This window comes from Mastomys coucha, unplaced genomic scaffold (genome assembly GCF_008632895.1).
Source record: "Mastomys coucha isolate ucsf_1 unplaced genomic scaffold, UCSF_Mcou_1 pScaffold1, whole genome shotgun sequence".
NCBI classification, from domain to species: domain Eukaryota; kingdom Metazoa; phylum Chordata; class Mammalia; order Rodentia; family Muridae; genus Mastomys; species Mastomys coucha.
The window spans coordinates 89,911,613-89,931,612 of record NW_022196891.1 but is presented as its reverse complement, the minus strand read 5'-3'; the positions used below and the strand labels follow the sequence as shown (position 1 = coordinate 89,931,612).

The window sequence follows — 20,000 nt, the reverse complement described above, 5'->3', positions numbered from 1 at the left end:
TCTTTGTACCACCAATTCCAGAGCTCAGCCTGTGTGTAGAAGAGACTGTGGGGGTGGCAGTGGGACCTGCCCTACCCTGCCACGGTGTCAGGTCAGGCTGTATTTGGGTTTTAGTGATGTTTGAGGTAGGCAGGGATTCCAATGGCTTTTTAATATTTTGAATCTGAAAATGAGTGTTTGGTGGCACTGGCTCACATACCAGTTCTGTGCAGGTAAGATGGTGTGTTAGTCCACTGTCCCACTTTTTGTCCTCAAGAGGGTGAAGGCAGTATGCAGGCTGGGGAGTCCGAGGTCAGCGGGAGAGCATTTCCCCTTTTGTCTTGGGACAGCATCCAGTGTTGTCTGCCTGCACAAGGTGTGCGGAGAGCATTTATCAGCATACAATGTGGCTCTTGTGACCACTGACAAATCCATCATAGATTTCCTGGAGTATTGGTGGTCCACACAGTGCCGTTAAGTTAATTTCTGAGGGTTCTTTCTGCCCCAACTTAGGGCAGCTTCTGTCTATGGTGCATTTCAAATGGAGCTAAGCAAACAGGCTCTACCCAGCAGATCAAATAGCACTTACTGAAAGTGTGACCGTGTATGCATACGTGTGTACACATGTGTGCCCAATCCCCTTAGCACACAATGTAGGTTGTGTTGAAAAGAACCTTTCCCCCAACTTGTTAAAACCATGTGTTAAAATAGTCTTTGGTGACCTGGTTTCTGAAAATTGGACCCTACCCAGAGGTGAGAGAGCCAGGGAAAGTTTGAAGCAAATTTATGGGGCTGTTTTCTGAGGTTAGCAGGACGGAAAAAAACAGTAAAAATGAACTTCACATTTCTCTGGTTTTCTTGGAATGTAAAAGCGGCTGAGTTAGTCTCACATTGTAAATGTTCTTTTGAGCTGGAATAGAGGTCTGTGGGAGAGGTGAGCATGCACAATAGTTTACAGGCGCTGCTACCAAGGACAAGATGGGCACGTCACCACACTCCAGGCCTGCCCTGCATCTAGTCTGTCTGTCTGTTTCTCTGTCATTCTTTCTGTCTGTCTCTCTAGCCATACTGGGGACTGAACCTCAGCTCCATGCCTGTCAGGCAGTCTCTGTGCCACTAAGCTATGCTCTAAGTCCTATTTCTGCTTTTTGTTTTTAGACAAGGTTTCACTAAATTGCTCAGCCAGGTCTTAAACTTGTGATCCCCCTGCCTCAGCAACCTGACTAGGGCAGGCCCGGACCACTAGGCCCAGCTCATCCTTTTAGCAGAAGGTCTAAGCTCATTCATCCGACTCTTCATTTTTGAAGTTTGTGAAAACACCATCCTTCAAAACACACACTCATAACATTGTATTTCTTAGAAGTAACCTTTTTTTTTTGAGATAGTATATCTCATAGCCGAGGCTAGCTACAACTTCACTATATAACTGAGAATAACCTTGAACTCCTTACACCTTTGCCTCTTCCTGTGAGTATGAGATAACAGGCACGTGGCAGAATAAACATTTTGTGAAGTCCTGGGGTTAGAATACAGTGCCTCGTGCATGCTGGGCAAGCACTCTGTCAACTGAGCTTCACCCACAGCTCGGGCCTGAGTAGTATCCGAGGAGCCCTCTCTTTGCCTGTGCATACTAAGTGTGGTTCACAAACAATTTCATCACACTCAGGATGTTCTTGTGAAATACTTTGCTGCTCCAGTTCTATATACAAAGAGCTGGAGCCACCAGAGAACTCATGTAACTTGCTGAAGATCATGCTGATTGTTAATGGTCACTGCAAAGCCTTAGACAGTAAGTTATGCTGACACACTGCCATTTAATATTAAAACCTGCTAGCTGGAGAGATGGCTCAACAATTAAGGGAACCTGGGATCAGTTCCCAGCACCCCATGGTAGCTCAGAACCATCTGTAACTACTCCACCATCTCCTATGGGCACCAAACACACATGGTACACGTGTGTGCACATACATGCAGGCAAACACTCATACACATAAAATAAAAAGGGAAAAAACTGTATTGTTTTTTTCTTTCCTCTTTCTTTTTGGTAGAACAAGGATTGCACAAAAGATAGCATGTGTGAAGCAAGCCCCCCGCTCCTGAGACATATGCCCAGCTCTTCACTGCAGTCTGTTTTATTGTGTGTTTCTGATGTGTGTGTGTGGGGGGGGGCATGTGTGGTCAGAGCACAACTGTGTAGAGTTGGTTCTCTCCTTTCACCTTCCCAAGGGGACGGAACTCACATGGCCAGACTTGGCAGAGTCGGTGACAAACACTTTTACTCACTGAGACACTTGCTTACCCTTTATTGTAATTTAAAAATTATCTGTGTATGTGTTTGTGTATGGTGTGTGTGTGTGTGTGTGTGTGTGTGTCTGTGTGTCTGTGTGCACAAGTGTAGGCTCCGTTGTACCACTAGGGATGTGTAGAAGTTAGAGGACAATGTTCAGTGCTGGACCTCAGGTTCCGCCTTGTTTGGGGAAGGTCTCTTTACTGCTGGCACGCTTCAGGCTGGCTGGCTGTCCAGTTTCTGAGGGTCCTCCTGCCTCTGGCTCTGTCTCTCCATAGGAGTGCTGAGGTTGCAGAAGCATGCTGCCACTCGTGACTTTACGTAGGTGCTAGGGATTTGAACTCAGCTCCTCATGCTTGCACAGAGGGTGCTTTACCTCTTGAGCCATCTCCCCAGACTGATTGCAGTTTTATAAATAAGAATTTAGCAGCTGGACGTAAGGAAGAGACATCACGACAGCAAAGATGTGCTAATTCACCTGTTTAGTTAATCAGTGGGATAACTAAGCTATTTTCTAGTTAAACAGAATAGCAATCACAATCTCTTAAATTGGGACGAACATGTCAATCAGTTAAAGACCTTGACATCATGAAAAGTTGAGAAGATGCAGCTTTTCCGTGACATAAATTTGACTGTAAATGGTATGCTAAGGGCATCCAACCTTGTGGCTTTATTCATCTGGGCCACCGTGTCATCTAAGAAGTTCACATTTGAGGACTGAAAAAAATGAGTTATGAAGAGAAATTGAAAAAAACCCCATAGTCCTCAAGTTAGCTTATGATTGATTTTGTCTTGGGCTGAATTCATAGGCATCCACAGCAAATGTGCATCGGTAGGACCTTCCAAAAAGATGAAATTCGGTACTTGATTATAAGTCTAAGATGTCAGAAAGCTTTGGTGTGGACAGGTTTTTTTCCTAAGGCTCCCATAAGAGTATACATGACGGTTCCATTTGGCTTCTAGATGCTGTCCGCAGGGTGTGGGAATGTGGTCTTCCCAGCTGGTGCTTTCTGTCCTCTGTTGGGAAGTCAGCTGAGCATCTCACTGTTGTGGGGTTTCCTAGGGGAGGAGGCTCTGGCTTGAGAACGGGACTTGTCTGCGGGGTCTGGCAGACCTAGCAGGCCAGTGAGAACAGATTTAGATTTCTGGTCACGAAACGTGCCCTCACCATACGGGTGCATTCCGAGACACACTTGTGAACTCACCTCTTGTCCTTCTCTTTGGGCCACCCCTCTACAGCACAGACCCTGGATTGTCATGGTCTATGGAATGTGGGCCTGCTGGTGTGTCCTGGGGGCTTCAGGCGTGCTCATGGTCCTTCTCCACAGCACCATCGCCTTCTGCGTGGCTCAGTTCCGATCCGTGCTCCTGTCCTGGCTGTGTTCTCTCCTTCTACTCTCCACCCTAAGGCTACAAAGTGTGGAGGAAGTTAAGGTAAGTGTTTTCCTCCTGCCCATTTATCACAGGGAAGGGGAAGGCGCCCTGGCTTCTGATCCAGTAGCTGCCTCCTCCACACATACGAAGCAGCAGTAGCCCCGCCATGGGGCTCCACCTAGTGGCCTTTTAGGGTTATTGCAGAACTCAGCTATGTTCAGCAGTCTTGGGTCTTTTGTCTTGAGTCCTGTAAGATTGTCCAGGGTCACTTTTTCTTCCAGTTTGGATGATAACAGAGGATGGCAAATTTCATGGAACCAGAGGGCTAGAAACAGAGCCATCCCCTCTCTACATGCTCTCTATATGCTTAAATATACATTTTGAGTGCACCGTTTCTTAGGGACCATTTACCATCCTTATAACACACAATGTCTACAATGTCTCCAAGACAGTCAGGCAACTACTTTTATTAGTTGATAGAATAGGCTTATTAATTATCTACTCATATAGCTAATCACAGAAGCACTTTGTATAGATGGTGAGAACAGCCAGCGTTTGTTGTTGTTGTTGTTGTTTTGTTTTGTTTTTGTCTTAAGGTCACAGACCAGACCTTGATGTGTGCCGTGGCATGGCATCCTGACAGACACCATTGTTTGTCAGTTGTGTGTTTGCTGGAGATGGAAGTGGCAGTCTGTATGGCTGCTGAGTGGTTAGTTATGTATGCAGCCTGCCAAGTTCCTTGTGGACCACATAGAGACTTTTTTCCTGGTTTCAAATCATGTATATAGAGTGTTCTGTTTGCAGCCAAAGTTTGGACCTAGGTTCCCCAACATGCAAGGCAGGTGTTCTACCACCCGCCACACTGCAGCTACGCTGCCTGCTGTGGTTGCCACTGGGATTTACGTGACAGCCCTTTGTTCTCAACTCTCGTTATTGCAGCTTCTCTCCTGGGAGAAACCATCTAGCCCAGGTTCCCCAGCCAGCTCCTGTGTCAGGAGCCACTAACTCACAGGTTGTTCCCTCTTGTCTCTCTTGCAGAGAAGGTGGTACGAGACAGAGAACGAGTATTACCTGCTGCAGTTCACACTCACTGTCCGCTGCCTGTACTACACCAGCTTCAGCCTGGAGCTGTGCCGGCAGTCTCCGTCTGCTCAGCCTGCCTCCTATTCCTTCCCGTGGCTGCTGACCTACGTCTTCTATTATCCCGTCTTCCACAACGGGCCCATCCTTAGCTTCCCGGAGTTCTTCAGACAGGTAGAGTCCTCTGGGGACTGGGCTGGTTGGTGAAGGTCCCTACCTCTTAGACTGTGGGATGTGAGCCCAAATGGGGTGGCATACTGAATGTGGGGGTTCAGAAAAGTTTGGGAACAGTAAAAGGTTTTTGAATGTACAATCAAAAATAATTCAGAGTCTAATGGATGATGCCTGGTGTTTCTGGCAGTGGTTGCCCGTCTTGCATTATCACGAACATAGAGCAGAAAATGGCTGAAGTGTGGTTAGGGCCATCTTAGAGTATGCTTTGATGCCAGAGCACCTCACTCAGATTTCGGGCTATGCTGAATTATGAGTTGCAGGTTTTGAAGAAACAGGATGGCTTGATTATGGGAAACAAAGACTTTAATATCTTCCTGTGCCGCGGACCGGGGTTTCTTACGGGGTCCCTTGTTCCATGGGACTAGGGGTTCTGGCCAGGTGGGCACGGGATTCGGCTTTGACAAACAGACTAGACACAAGTACTGTAAGGTCTGAGTGTATTTCTTTAAAAATGACATGAGGTTTTTACAATCATTGTAAAAGAGAAATGAAAAATCTGGCAGCTCAACAGTTGAGGTACCTCTGAGGCTATCTGAAACATACTGGGTCTAAAGCAGCAGCTATCTCCTCTGAACTGGTGTTGCATCCCCCGGGCCCAAGTGCTCTGGTGAGCACTGTGAGAGATACATGAATCTGAGTCCTAGCCCATCTAAGTTCTAGTGCTAGTCCTGCATGTGAGTCCAAGTCCTTCTTCTTCCAGTCCTAGTGCTAGACTGAAGTCACGTAGGCAAGCGACCCCCACACCAAGGTCAGCAGGGTCTGGTAGCTAGGTGTGAAACAGGAAGAAGAGGGGTGGAGCCCTACCCTGTTGAGGTATTCTTATGCTAATTCTCTGGTTCTTGCTGGAGGCAGGCAGAGGGGTCTTAGAGTGAGAGAAACCTTTCAATTACTCTCTAGTACTTAAAACATTAAACAAGGATGGTTGGAAACTTTGTGTCGGCCAGGAGACAATGCCCAATCTTAACCATTTTCAAATCATTACTTGGGGTAGCTTTATGCCTAATTATGAGGCCTTGTTGATGATTGGAGAGACTAATCTGAAACACGTCTGAGTTAGGGGATACCAGCGACTGTCTGAAATCCAGGAGGCACAGAACTCCTTTTGGATTCTTATTGCCTCTTATCCTTTATCAGGATTTTATCTCCGATATTATGGATGTGACTGGAGTAGACGAGTGTGCGTAGCATTCCTGCATTATTTCCCAGCATGTGAGTCCTGCATTAGTGCCTTTAGATTGGCTTGTGTTAGAATGTTTGCGTTTAAATTTTTTGTTTATGTATTTGTGCGTGTGTGTCCGTGTGTGTGCAGGGGTGTGGGTGTGCATGTGCAGGCATGCGTATGCTACAGTACGTGTGTGGAACTCTGAGGATGGCTATAGGAAATCAGTATCTCCTATCACATTATAGGATCCTGCCACTTAATTTAGTTTGTGAAGTTTGTGTGCAACTGCCTCTACCCACTGAGCCACCTCACAGACTCGAATGTTTGACTTGAAAAGCTGCCCTTTGATTTGATGACTAGAATTTCCTAAAAAAAAATTAAATAAATTTTGACTATGATTGGGCCAGAATTTTCAACAAATTCTGAAATGGTCCTAGAGATGCTCTTGTGTGTGGGTCCGCCTTACCAGAGGAATTTTTACTCAAATCCTGGGTGTGTATATGTAAAATAGGCATACAAATGAAGCTTTTACTATGAACAAATCATAAAAGACAGTTACTTTAAAACAATTATTTGATGTATATACAATTTTACCATTTATTCAAGAGTAAAGCAAATTTGCATAATAATGAGACAGATTATTTAATTTACACAAAGGATGAAGCCACAGCTGAGCATTTGACAGGACATGGGGCACCTAGGCACTTTCAGAGTTGATCGACATTTTGAACTTGTAACCATCAGCTGTGAGGAGGCTGCTTTGAGTCAGTCAGTTAGGGACCCTGCTGTGGCCTGAGACTTGGGGTGTTTGCCGTGCTCATCTGTGACATGTGTGTCTCCCCACATGTGTGATATGTGTGTGCTCATCTGTGATATGTGTGCTGCCGATCTGAGCACACACTGTTGTCTGAATCACTTAAGGTTGGACGGTCTCTCCTGGGTGGGACAGAGCGGCCCTGATTCTCAGGGGACAGTGACCACCTGGTTCCTCAGTGGCTACAGTGAGTTTCAGGAGCAGTTCCATTGCAGAGAAGGCCCAGGGACAGGAGGCTGGATTCTGATGTTTCACTTGAGCTAGCAGGAAGAGATGCCATTGCTTGCTGCTTGGCAGATGGCTTGCTCCCTTATTCACAGACTGCTTATGCAGTGGCCCTGACATGGCTTCAGATTGTTCTGGAGGCCAAGTGAGAAAGCAAATCCAGTTGAAGGATGTTCCCGGGCGATGGTGTGCTCTCATTCTGCAGGGGCCTGACACCTTTTCTACCCAGCATTCTTGTCTGGATGTTAGGTCAAGCCACATTTGTCCTTGCACTTCTCCCTCCTACCAATGTACTGAGACATACTTGAAGAATTTAGCTTACGTGTTAGTACTTAAAACGGTGGTTCCCAAGGGTCATTGCCTCCCCCAAAGCACAGACGTCTTGAAGAGACTATGTATAGGCACACATAAACATACATGTATATACAACACATGTATGTAACACATGTATAACACACATACACATGACACATCCAGACACACATAGATGTACACACAACACAAGGATGCACATGTGTTCACATACAGTGAATACCTATACTCACTTATAACACATGTGTATACAAATACAACACATATGCTGGTATGTGTGGAGCACACCTGTGCATGCACACATACAGCACACACACACATATTTGTAACACATTGCCTGCACTTCTATATAGCTCACAAAATGCATGCACACATACAGCACACACACACACACATCTATGTAACACATTGCCTGCACTTATATATAGTTCATAACATGCATTCACATATACATGCATGCACACATAGAACACAAGCATACATGTATGTGTCTGTGAGGACAGGCCCATAGGTGTTGCTGTTTCTGGGACAATATGAAAGATGCCCAGTGAGGAAAAAAGGAAGGTTCTTAGAAAATGCTTATTTCATCTTAAAAATTCCAGAGTTCTCCAAAGGTCTATCATTTCATCTATCCAAAGGTCTCCGTTTGCATTATAGCAATAGCATCAGTCTAGAGCTGCAGGGAAAGGCCTGACTTCCCACTTAAGATGTCCTCGAGTGTCACTGGCACTCCCGGCTGCGGTTGCTGTACCGTTTCTCACACCCTGGTTGGTTCTTGAGGATCACTTTTTGATTATGAGATTGTGTTTTAGACTACAGGTTGCCTAGTGATGGCACGTGACCTCAAAGTATGGTTCCTGTCTGCAGCACCTTCAGGGAATAGAGAAGTGACTTCTCAGGCCCTGCCCCAGGCCCCGAGCCTGAGCCTGACCAGGCCTTTGGGCTGGAGCTGAGCACTGTGGCATGCCAGGTGCCTTGAGTGTGGCTTTTGCACTCGGGGGAGGCTGAGAACCACTTTTCCGAGTCTGTCAGAGTAATGGGATGAAGGCAGGGCTGGCACAGGATTGGCTGTCAGAGTAATGGGATGAAGGCAGGGCTGGCACAGGATTGGTGGGTTCAGGCCTTCCTCATCTTGCCTCCTGGAATTTCTTTGACATTGTGAACTTGGCTCTTTCTCAATTTTCCAATAACCTTTGAACTAATCCTTGGCCCCATTCTTCCCCTGGGGATGGATAGTAATCCTCAGAGTTGCAGACGAAAGCCATTCAGAGGAAACAGACTCTTTCCCCAGCTGGGTCATGTGCACGGGGGCCTGCCCAATGGGGCCTGCACTTTGTTAGGATGCAAGTCATTTTTCTGTTTCTCTTCTCCTCCTTTCCAACTGCAGCCTTTCAGGTTGGACAGGAACAATAGGAGTGTGTAGTCAGGCCCTACACCTTGCCCTTCGAAGCAGACTTTGAGGCCATGGTTCACCCAAACCTTTAACCAAGGACTGCCGGTCCGTTGGTCAGTATGGGGAGGATGGGTGCACTCACCCTGTAGGGTCAGAGTCTTCCCCAGTCTTACTTCTTTCTTCCTTACCTGTTCTAGTTGCTGAGGTTAGGGACTTTGGAAAGGCATATCAAAACCTTCCTCTATGGTCTGCCCATGTTTATTAAAGTCATCCCAGAAAAATTAAATCCCCAATAAGCCACAGGATGAAATAAAAACTAAGTAAAAAGTCAGGCAGGGTCTGGAAGTGTTGTTCAGTGGGTAGATCCTTGCTTTGCAAATGTGAGGCCTGAGTTCAGATCCCCAGAGTCCACATAAAGCTGGACATGGTAATGCCCAAGTGTAGTGCTCGGGCTCGGCAGAGTCCCGGAAAGCTCACGGGCCAGCTGGACCAGCGTACACAAAAGTGAAAAAAAAGACCTCATGTCAAGGTGAAAGGCCAGTGCCTACACCCGAGACTGCCTTCTGACTTCCACCTGTGCTTTGTGGCATGTGATTCCCGCATGGACAGGAACAAACAAACTCACCTCCCATGCATTATACACACATAGAATAAAAAGGCACGAGATCTCTGCATCTGCCGAGGATGCCGGTGGGTGCTCAAGTCCTCTGTAAACAGGAGAGAGGCTACAAAGATCATATAAGGAAAAGACTGGGAAGAAAGGAGGATGGAAGAGCAAGAATGGAAGAACTCTGGAGAGTTCGAGTGAATGAGCAAGAGGAGGCTTCACCACCAGGGGGCAGCAGCGTCCCACGTGAAAAATAAACTCAGCAGGGACAAGCAGGATCGTGGGAATCTGAAACTCCAAGGATTAAAATAAGAGAGGAACACCTCTGCAGAATACATCTGTTACTCCAATTTTTAGCACATAATACATACAGAAATTAGGGAAATGTGGAAGAGGTGTCTTCTATACTCTAAAGCATGTGAAATTTTCCTTCATTAAACAAATAAGATATTTTATCTATTACCCGGCCTCCTTGAAGGCTATTTCTGTCATGTGTGAAGTGTCAGGAGCCCAGGCTTCAGCTGTACTTTCCCGCTGTACTCTTGGGAAGTTCAGATGCTGAGCTGCTGTGGGGCTGAGCTGCTGTGGGTCAGAGTCCAGCAGGAGTCTTCCTCGAGCAGGTGTATGGAAGGCGGGGCACGCATGGACCAGATGGGGTCGCAGGCGGTTCATCTTAGGACTTCCCTTACCAAGGTCTGTTTTCCCACTGGAAACAATCTGTGTACAAATGGAATTCTCAGTATGGAGGCTGTGAGCAAGGGCCCTGGAGCCCCGCTGTGGGTTCAAATCCCTGCTCTGTCTTGGTGAGCTGCCTTTGGTGAGTTGGCTTTTCTATGGGTTGCGAGCATCAACAGAGCCAGGGTTGTCGTGGGGAGCACATGATTCCATAATACAAGGATACCATTATGCTCGCCATTGCTGTTGTTATTAGAACAAGTGGTAAGTTCAGGGGATGTGTGACTCCATCCGGCCCCCCTGTAGAGTATATCAGCTCCAGGAAGACTCCTGGGCCCTGCTGGACTTTGCCCCACAGCAGCTCAACATCTGAACTCCCCAGGAGTACGTCCCCTAGTCTAGTGCAGAGACTCCTGTATCGAGCCTGCTAGTCACTCCAGCAGAGGGGTCTGAGCAGTGGCCATCTTTTGGATGTTGGAAGGGACCAGACAATCACCGCAGGCAGGCTGGGCATGACCAAGAGTGGCTGGCAGGGGCAGGGCAAGAGGTAGGTGTTGGCATCTAAGAAGTGCCATTGAGAGTCGGGGGGGCTCTAGGTTGGGAGACCGCCTGAATGACACTGTCTGTTCTGTAAAGGTCAAGTCAGTGCTATTAGCTTTTCATTCATGTTATCTTCAAACCGTGACAGAGACTAGAGAGCAGATGGAAGCAAAGATAGGTGTGTGGAAGGCAGGCTGGGAGGACGTCAGAGTAAGGACAGTAGTGCTGGGACTGGTGCTGGGGTTTGGTTGTTAGAGTGCTTACCTAGCATTCTCGAGGCCCTGGTTCAGTCTCCAGCGCCACACCAAGCATAGTAGCTCAGGCCTGGAATCCTGTCACTTAGGGGGCGAAGACACGAAGATCAGAAATTTAAGACCAAGGGCTGGGGAGATAGTTCAGTGAGTAATGCGCTTGCTGTGTAAACATGGGGACTTGGGTTTGAATCCCCACAGCACACATAAAAGCTGGGTGTGCCAGTGCACCTATGAAACCCCGGTGCTTGGGGGTGGGGTAGGGCAACTGAATGAATCTTGGTGATTGATGGACCACTGTGGTCCTAATAACAGCTCCAGGTGCAGTGAGAGGCTCTGACTCAGTCAATCAGTCAATCATTCAATCCATCATCAATCAATCAGGTCAAAGAGTGATAGAGGAAGACATTGGACATTGGTCTGTGGTTTTCATGGGTATACACACACAGGCAGGCATAGAGACACACACACAGAGACACACATGCACAATTCAAGACCAACCTTGGCTACATAATAAGTTTTAGGATATTGCCTTGAAAAAAGGAGAAAAAAAAGATACAATGTTGCCATGCTGACTTGGTGTGGCAGGAGCTAAAGAAGATAGAGTATGTCTAGTGACATAAGGGTCTAGAGTAGAGGTTCCCAACCTGTGGCTTGTGACCCCTTTGGAGGGTCACGTGACCCTTTCATAGAGTCACATATCAGATACCCCGCATATCAGATATTTACATTATAATTAAGAACAGTAGCAAAAATACAGTTATGAAATAGCAACTAAATATTTCTATGGTTGGGGGGGGGAGGTCACCACAACGTGAGGAACTGTGTTAAAGGGTGGCAGCATTAAGGCTGAGAACTGCTGTGCTAGAGGCTCCGGCTGCCCAGATCTGGTTCGTGGTATACAGCTGCCAGTTTGGTGCCTAGCACAGGCTCTGCTGTGGGTGGCTGGGTTGGGGCCAGCCATGCTGGGCCTGAGTGAGAAGCATTCTATGGGGAGGAGGTTAGGGACTTGGGCAAGCTACTCTAACTCTGAAGGATAGGTTCAGTCTGTGTGTCCCTGGGCCCCCACAGACAGAAGTCCTGACCCAGGAAAGGCTTTGCTGCTCTCAGGCTCCCGTACAGAGGACAAGAACCTTTCGTCTCTGACAACTGCCATCTTCAGTCTTCAGATCATCACTGAGGGAGAGAGACGGCATTCCCTTTTATGCAATTTGCATGAAATGAGATTTTAAATCGTAATGCATTTTAAAGTACACTTGCCAGACGAGCTAATGCGTGTTTTCAGTGGAGTCTGAGCTTGAAATCCCACCGTGGCAGTTTCCAGCAATCTTAAGGTTGACAGTCCCCTCGGTTGGAAATGCCTCAAATGGAATGCTCTCTGTGCAGCATTGAGGATGAGCCCTGTGTAGCAGCCTGTCCCTCCTGCTGCGAGGCAAGGGACAAATGGCTTGCAATAAGAGACTGCATGCACTACATTGAAGTGTAAGTGGATTGTCAGGATTACCAACCTTCCAGAAAGGCATATGTGTGTGAGTGTGTGCACGACATGTGAATGTGTATGTGTGTGTAATGCACATGTGGAGGAGCCAGCACTATTTTTTTTTTAAAAAGATGAAGTCTCTTGCCAGCAGCCTACCATATAGGATAGGATAGGCTGACTAGCCATATCTCTGATGTTCCTGTCTCTGCCTTCTCAGTTCTGGGGTTACACGTGTGTTAATACACACCTGGCTTTTATGTGCATCCTGGGGCTCATGCTTGGGTCCTGCTTATTTGACTAGACTTCTACTCACTCAGCCATCTTCCAGCCCCGAATAAAAGCTTTCCCATTTCCTTCTTTAGAGTGAAGTGACAGAGGAGTTGGGTGACGACCCTTCCCCTGGGGCGTCTGTGGCTGTAGGAGATGCTCTGTCCTTCCCAGTAGAGGTGACACAGACAACAACAACATTAGGGAGTGTTTAGTTTCCCAGGAAGTAGATAGGTTGTCACCACAAAGCCAATCAACCACCGTGCAGATGGACCTCACACTTTCGCTTCATAGGTATTTGTGTCATTTTGAACTGCCTGTGGCTTGGGGACACCCAGCAGAGCCTCCAAACTGGCCTTTTGCTGAGTGGCAAGCTGGGAAGGTAAATATACGTTGTCTCTGTTCACCAAGTTGGGCCTGTACACCAGCAAGGTCCTGGCACCCCACATGCAGGCTGGGCTTTTGGGGACCTGGGCTGCAGGCTATGTGCACAGCACCTGTTAGAAGCTGGACAGATTCAGCTGTATGTGAGAATTGCTATGTGCCAACATACCTCTTGAGGCTATTAGCACAGTCATCTAGACAGCTTGCTTCAGTGTGCCAGTGTGCAGCACCAAGCAAGGCCCGAGTTCATCCAGAGTTTTTAGTTAGGGTTTTACTGTTGTGAACAGACACTATGACCAAGGCAACTCTTATAAGGACGACACTTAATTGGGACTGGCTTATAGGTTCAGAGGTTCAGTCCATTATAAAGTCAGGAACATGGCAGCATCCAGGCAGGCATGGTGCAGGAGGAGCTGAGAGTTCTACATTTTCATCTGAAGGCTGCTAGGAGAAGACTGACTTCCAGGCAGCTAGGACGAGGGTCTTAAAGCCCACTCCCACAGTGACACACCTACTCCCACAAGGCCGTGCCTACTCAAACCTGGCCACACCTCCAAATAGTACCACTCCCTGGACCAAGCATATACAAACCATCACATAGAGGCAACTTGATGCCAGTTACCTTGGTATGGATTCTTACTACCCCCACTGACCTGCATAGTGAGGTGACCCCGCAGTGAGGTGACCCTCCACGGTGTGGTAACCCAACAGTGAGGTGACCCCCATAGTGTTGTGACCCCAACGTGAGGTGACTCCACAATCAGGTAATGAGGTGATCCCTACAGTGAAGTGACCCCACAGTGAGGTGAACCCACAGTAAGGTAATCCATATAGTGAGGTGACCCCATGTTGGTTAGATTTGTTTTATTTATTTATTTATTTTTTGTCAATTTGACACAAGTGGGATCATCTGGGAAGAGGGAACCTCAGTTAAGAAAATACCTCCATCAGATTCTGTAGGCAAGCCTGTGGGGCACTTTCTTGATTAATGATTGATATGGGAGGGCCCAGCACACTGTGGGAAGTGCTGCCACTGGGCAAGTGGTTCTGGGTAGTATAAGAAAGCAAGCTGGGCAAGGCACAAGGAATAAGCTAGTAAGCATCATCATCCATGCATGGCCTCTGCTTCAGGTCCTGTCTGACTTCCCTTCATAGCGAAGTGTAAGGGGATGCTAAATAAGCCCTGTTGTCCTCAAATTGTTTTGATCATAGTCTTTAGCACAGTAAGAGAAAGCAAGCTAGGACACCCCCTCACTGAGGTGATGTCACACAGCCAAGTGGTCCATACAGTGAAGTTAAGCCATCCAGTGAGTTGACACCCATAGTTAGGTGGCCCCACAGCAAAGTGACTCCCACAGTGAGGTGAAGCCACCAGTGAGGTGACTTCCCCATAGCAATGTGATCCTCACAGTGAGGTATCTCCCCACAGTGAGGTAACTCCCACATAGTGAGGTGACCCCCACAGTGAGGTGACCCCCCAGCATGAGGTGACCCTCACAATGAGGTGACTCCCATATAGTGAAGTGACCCTCACAGTGATGTGACTCCCCATAATGAGGTGACCCTATAGTGAGGTGACTGACCCCCATCGTGAGGTGACTCTCCACAGTAAGGTGACTCCCACATAGTGAAGTGACCCTCACAGTAAGGTGACTTCCCATAGTGAGGTGACTCCCCATAGTGAGGTGACTCCGACCATGAGGTGACCCTCACCATGAGGTGATACCCACATAGTGAGGTGATCCCACATAGTGAGGTGGCCCCCACCATGAGGTGACCCTCACAGTGAGGTGACTCCCATATAGTGAGGCAACTCCCTACAGTGAGGTCCCCATAATGAGGTGAGTCCCGACAGTGAGGGGATCCTACATAGTGAGGTGACCCTACATAGTGAGGTGACCCCACAGTGAAGTGACTCCCCATAGTGAGGTGACTCTCCACAGGGAGGTGACTCCCACAGTGAGGTGATTTTTTTTGTAGCAAGCTACCTCCACAGTGAGGTGACCCCACAGCCAGGTAGTGGTGGTGGCTCTCTGACAGCATTACTCATACAGGTTGAGCTACCTAATATGAAAGTCTGGAATCCTGCAAAATTTCAAAGGCTTCTGAACGCTTTCAGATCAGAGATGCTCAGGCCGGGACAAAGTCTGAGAGAATATTCAAAACTCAAGATCTGAAGTGTTGGGATCCCCAGTGGTTTGGATAAAGGATAGCAAGGAAAATGCCAACACCTTCCTCACATTCAGCATGGGGTTTGCTCTAGTGCTGCCTGTAGCCAGTGTCGTCGTTGTCGTCGTCTTTGTCCTCGTCCTCTTTGTCCTCGTCCTCCTCCTCGTCCTCCTCGTCCTCCTCGTCCTCCTCATCCTCCTCGTCCTCCTCGTCCTCCTCGTCCTCCTCGTCCTCTTCCTCTTCCTCCTCCTCCTCCTTCTCCTCCTCCTCCTCTTCCCTCCTCCTCCTCTTCTTCTTCTTTTTCTTGGAAAAAGGTAGACTGACAGACATGCTTAATTCTCCCAGGTCACTCAATTCATCCCCAGTGTCTCCCCCTATTTCTATTGTTGCCTTATCCTGACTAATAGCTCAGGCACAAGTCGAGTGGTGGGTAGAAACCAACAGACTGATCAGGACCCAAAGAGAGGCAATTTCAAGGCGTACAGTGTCTGAAGCTCTAACCCAGTTTGGGTGGTCTCAGGTCAAGGCTTGGTAGCAGGATACAGACATTGGCATTGTTCTTGGCTCCAGGGTACACTGCGTTGGCCCACCTGTTCTTGTTCTGGGGGCAGTTTCTGTAACTTTCTTACCCAGGAAAATTGACTGTCCTCAAGGCGAACACCCCCCGGTGCCCTATCAGTAGAAACAGCAATAATAATTTGTACAAACCTTAGCAGAAACATCACAGGAGAGATGTTCTGCACATCTTGGGACCAAGCACCATCTGACGCTGCCTTCTCTGTTGTCCCTTCTTTAGATGCAGCAGCCAGAGCTCAGTTCTCTGCAGCACAACCTCTGCATTCTAGCCAAGGGCCTGGGCCGCCTGCTCTGCTGGTGGTGGCTGGCTGAACTGATGGTACACCTCATGTACATGCATGCCCTCTACAGCAGCATCCCCCTTCTGGAGAGTGTTTCCTGCTGGACCTTAGGTAAATGTGGGAACTGCCAAGGTTTTACATGTGTGAAATGCTTGGTGTGGGTCGATGAGGAAGGCTGTGCCATGGGAGCTGAGAGTCCTGGATGAGTGACGCCCTCCTTGGGATGGAATTGACAGAGTATGGCCTCTTCACAAGAGGCCTCATCATACTTAATGGGAGAGAGCAGAGTTGCTGGCCAGCTCAGGAGGCTGTTCTGTGAGCTGGTGCTCGGAGACCCACAGACTGCATTGTTCCTTTGCATGTGAGCTTCAAAGTTGAGGAGCTATAGATCTGGAGCCTATCTCTTTTAGACCCAGGTGGGCAGCTTTGGTGGAGCTTACATCTGTCTGTACACCTTCATCTAAAAAAATGAGGCTCGCCCTTGTAGAGCTACTTTGGGGGTCCAGTGAAATGCTGTACCCTTTGGATGGGCTTTATAATATGACCTGTAGTTAGAGTAGGTGGTGTATGTGTGTGTACATGGGGTGTGCACATGTCCTGTGGATAGAGTAGATGGTGTGTGTGTGTGTACATGGGGTGTGCACATGTCCTGTGAATAGAGTAGGTGGTATATGTGTATGTACATGGGGTGTGCACATGTCCTGTGGATAGAGTAGGTGGTGTGTGTGTGTGTATGTGTGTACATGGGGTGTGCACATGTCCTGTGGATAGAGTAGATGGTGCATGTGTGTGCACAGGGTATGTATATGTCCTGTGGATAGAGTAGATGGTGTATGTGTGTGTGTACATGGGGTGTGCACATGTCCTGTGGATAGAGTAGATGGTGTATGTGTGTGTACATGGGGTGTGCACATGTCCTGTGGATAGAGTATATGGTATATGTGTGTGTACATGGAGTGTGCACATGTCCTGTGAATAGAGTAGATGGTGCATGTGTGTGTGTACATGGGGTGTGCACATGTCCTGTGCATAGAGTAGATGGTGTATGTGTGTGTGTACATAGGGTGTGCACATGTCCTGTGGATAGAGTATATGGTATATGTGTGTGTACATGGGGTGTACACATGTCCTGTGGATAGAGTAGATGGTGCATGTGTGTGCACGGGGTGTGTACATGTTCTGTGGATAGAGTATATGGTATATGTATGTGTACATGGGGTGTGTACATGTGCTCATGCACACGAATGTTTCTGTTGCTCTCCTTTGCTTGTTTGCATCTTTCTCTATCCTGCCAGCAAGGTAGGATGGGAGTCTTTACTTCCCCAGAAGACACAGTCTCCAGGTACAGGATTTGTCTGGAGAAAACCATTTGTGAAAACCATTGTCCTTCATTCCTTCACCCTAACAGCAGAGGCCACATGTGCTGTGACCCGATCTCCATCTTCCCTTGCTTATCCTGCTTAGCTCCTTTGGGGAACTCCTGCTTGGCTGGTCTCTGTCTGTCTCTCTCTGTCTCTGTCTCACTCTCTGTCTCTCTTGTCTGTCTCTCTCTGTCTCTCTCTCTGTCTCTCTCTGTGTTTGTGTGTGTGTGTGTGTGTGTGTGTGTGTGTGTAAAGGTAGTGAACTCTCAAGAGGGAATACTTTATTCCACTGATAGATAATGTGTTCTGATATTCTGTTTTGTACTCTTGCATGTGAAAATGTTGGTCAGGAACCAGCCACCTCGCTGAGTCGTTCCAGAGTATGTGAGCCCCTGCTCTCATACATGCACCTAGACAGGGAATGGGCAGCTCTTGTGCTTATGCACAGTCATACACATTTACACCAAGTCTGTTTTCCAACAGGGTAACATACTTTTTTGCTCCTCTGAACAGTGTTTGAGTTTCTATTGCTTGTGTCTCATTGACACTTGATTTCGGCTTTTAGTTTTGAAAGCCTGATGAATGTGAATTATACCTCACTGCTTCTGCTGAAATGCGTGGGGCTGAGTGCGTAGGAACCAAAACCTTTTAAACTATGTGCCCCAAACAAATCTTCCCTCCCGTAAGATCTCCTGAAATCATTCTGTTCATACCCATGCAAAGGCAAGCAGCGCCCCTGGGGAGTGACTTCACTCACCACTCATTTAGGGCCAGGTTTCTTCACTCACATCCCTGTGGTTTACAGCCTCTTGATGCCCTGTGACCATGTGGCCCATGTGATAACCATGACAACAGTGACAGCATTGCCATGAAATGAATTGTTACTCTTTGACTGTTTTTGGAGACAGGGTCTCCCTGTGTAACCTTGGTTGATCTGGAACTTGCTTATGTAGAACAGTCTAGCCTCAAACTCACAGCCTCCCGAGTACTGGGATGACTGGGATTAAAGGCATGAGTCACCACACCTGACAGATTATGCCATTATTATGTAGGCAGTTTGGGCTTTACAATGAAGAATTGTATTGTCCCCCAGTGGCATCCAGTGTCCCCCAGAAGACCAGAGAATGGCTTTATCAGCACATGTGGGAGATGCCTCTTCTCCCCATGCTGATGTATTTCTTAAGGTTTTGGTGAGTGGAATGTCTTAGGGTGAAGAGGTCAGCTCAGGAACTTTGGAAAATTCCACCAGACCCCTCCCCTCCTGGAAGAGAAAGGTCATGGAGCACATAGGCACCCCTCCCCTCCTGGAAGAGAAGGGTCATGAAGCACATAGGCACCCCTCCCCTCCAGGGAAGGGAGAGGCTAATTACAGTCCTCAGACCACAGTGGGGGACCATGGGCCACCCGCAGATAAGGGAACCCCTTACTACCTCATTCCCTAAGGACCAGTCAGTTTAAAAGTCACACTGTTCTGCCAATCACATTGTGCCTCATGGCTGTTGCTCTATTTTACCCCTGAAAGCTCTATAAAAACTGGCCGAACAGGCTGCCTGAGGTCGCTGCCTCTCCTTTTTGGGTGCAGGACGACCCCAACGAGCTGGAACAATAAATTCCTCTTGCTTTTGCATGGCTCCTTCACTCAGGGGGTTTCCCCAGTAAGCTAAGGCTAGTCAGAGTCTTACAAGGGCCCTCTTAGAAACACACAGCACATCATACCTAGTAACTCCACCAGCATTTTACTGCCTGAAACCATTCTTTCACTCCTTTGTGATGGCCCCAAGAGCATCAGGCACTTTGCCACACATACCTGGGCGGCTGTGGTGTTAGAGTTTCCAAACACTTCCAAGACAGGCCATGCTGCCTGCTGCCACACCTTCTGCAGGATGTCTTGAGCAACTGGTGCGTGCGCCTGTACGGATAGCCAGAGTTAGGTTCCATGGAATTCTTTTCTGCATGAGTTTACGTTTACTTATAGCTGAATTAGTAGTCCGTTGTGTATATGTACCACATTTTTATTATCCACTTGTCTATTGAAGGATGTTTATTTTGTTTCCATTACCTGGCTATTGTGAATAGGGCGGCTATGACCATTACTGAGTGTCTCTGGATGTCAAGTCCCTTAGGCATATACTGAGGATTCTATGGCTGGGCCATACGGTAGACTTATTTTCGGTTTTTGAGAATTCTGTATATTGATTTCCAGAGTGGCCTCCTCACTAATTTGCATTTCCCTCCCAACAGCAAGGCTTTAAGCATTCTCCTTAATAAACCCCCTGCCCCCCCACTTTAAAGAGGTAAAGTGCAAGGAGGTAGTGCAAGGATAGATGCAAAGGTTATCTGTCTGCTTGGAAAGCAGAGAATTTTCACACATACACACATACCCTTACTTTGAGTCTCATTCCATGCTCCTGTCTCAACCTTGCTTTGCTCTGCTTACAGATTTTGCAGCTGGGGCGCCAACATTAGGCTGCCCCCCTTTTTTTTCATTGTAATAAGGCTGTACTTCAATGACCCTCACCTCACCAAAGGATTTTACCTCCATCGTAGCT

At 47.7% G+C, this 20,000-nt stretch overlaps 1 protein-coding gene across 2 annotated transcripts in view; it reads left to right on the top strand.

Annotated features, from left to right (window-relative positions):
• Hhat (hedgehog acyltransferase) overlaps positions 1-20,000 on the top strand; it is a 268,740-nt gene that overhangs the window by 46,349 nt on the left and 202,391 nt on the right. For both annotated transcript variants that reach the window (XM_031339371.1, XM_031339361.1), the window contains exons 5-7: positions 3,506-3,700; positions 4,679-4,894; positions 16,030-16,201. In XM_031339371.1, coding sequence (XP_031195231.1) covers positions 3,506-3,700; positions 4,679-4,894; positions 16,030-16,201 — 583 coding nt within the window. The remainder of the gene's footprint in view (positions 1-3,505; positions 3,701-4,678; positions 4,895-16,029; positions 16,202-20,000) is intronic.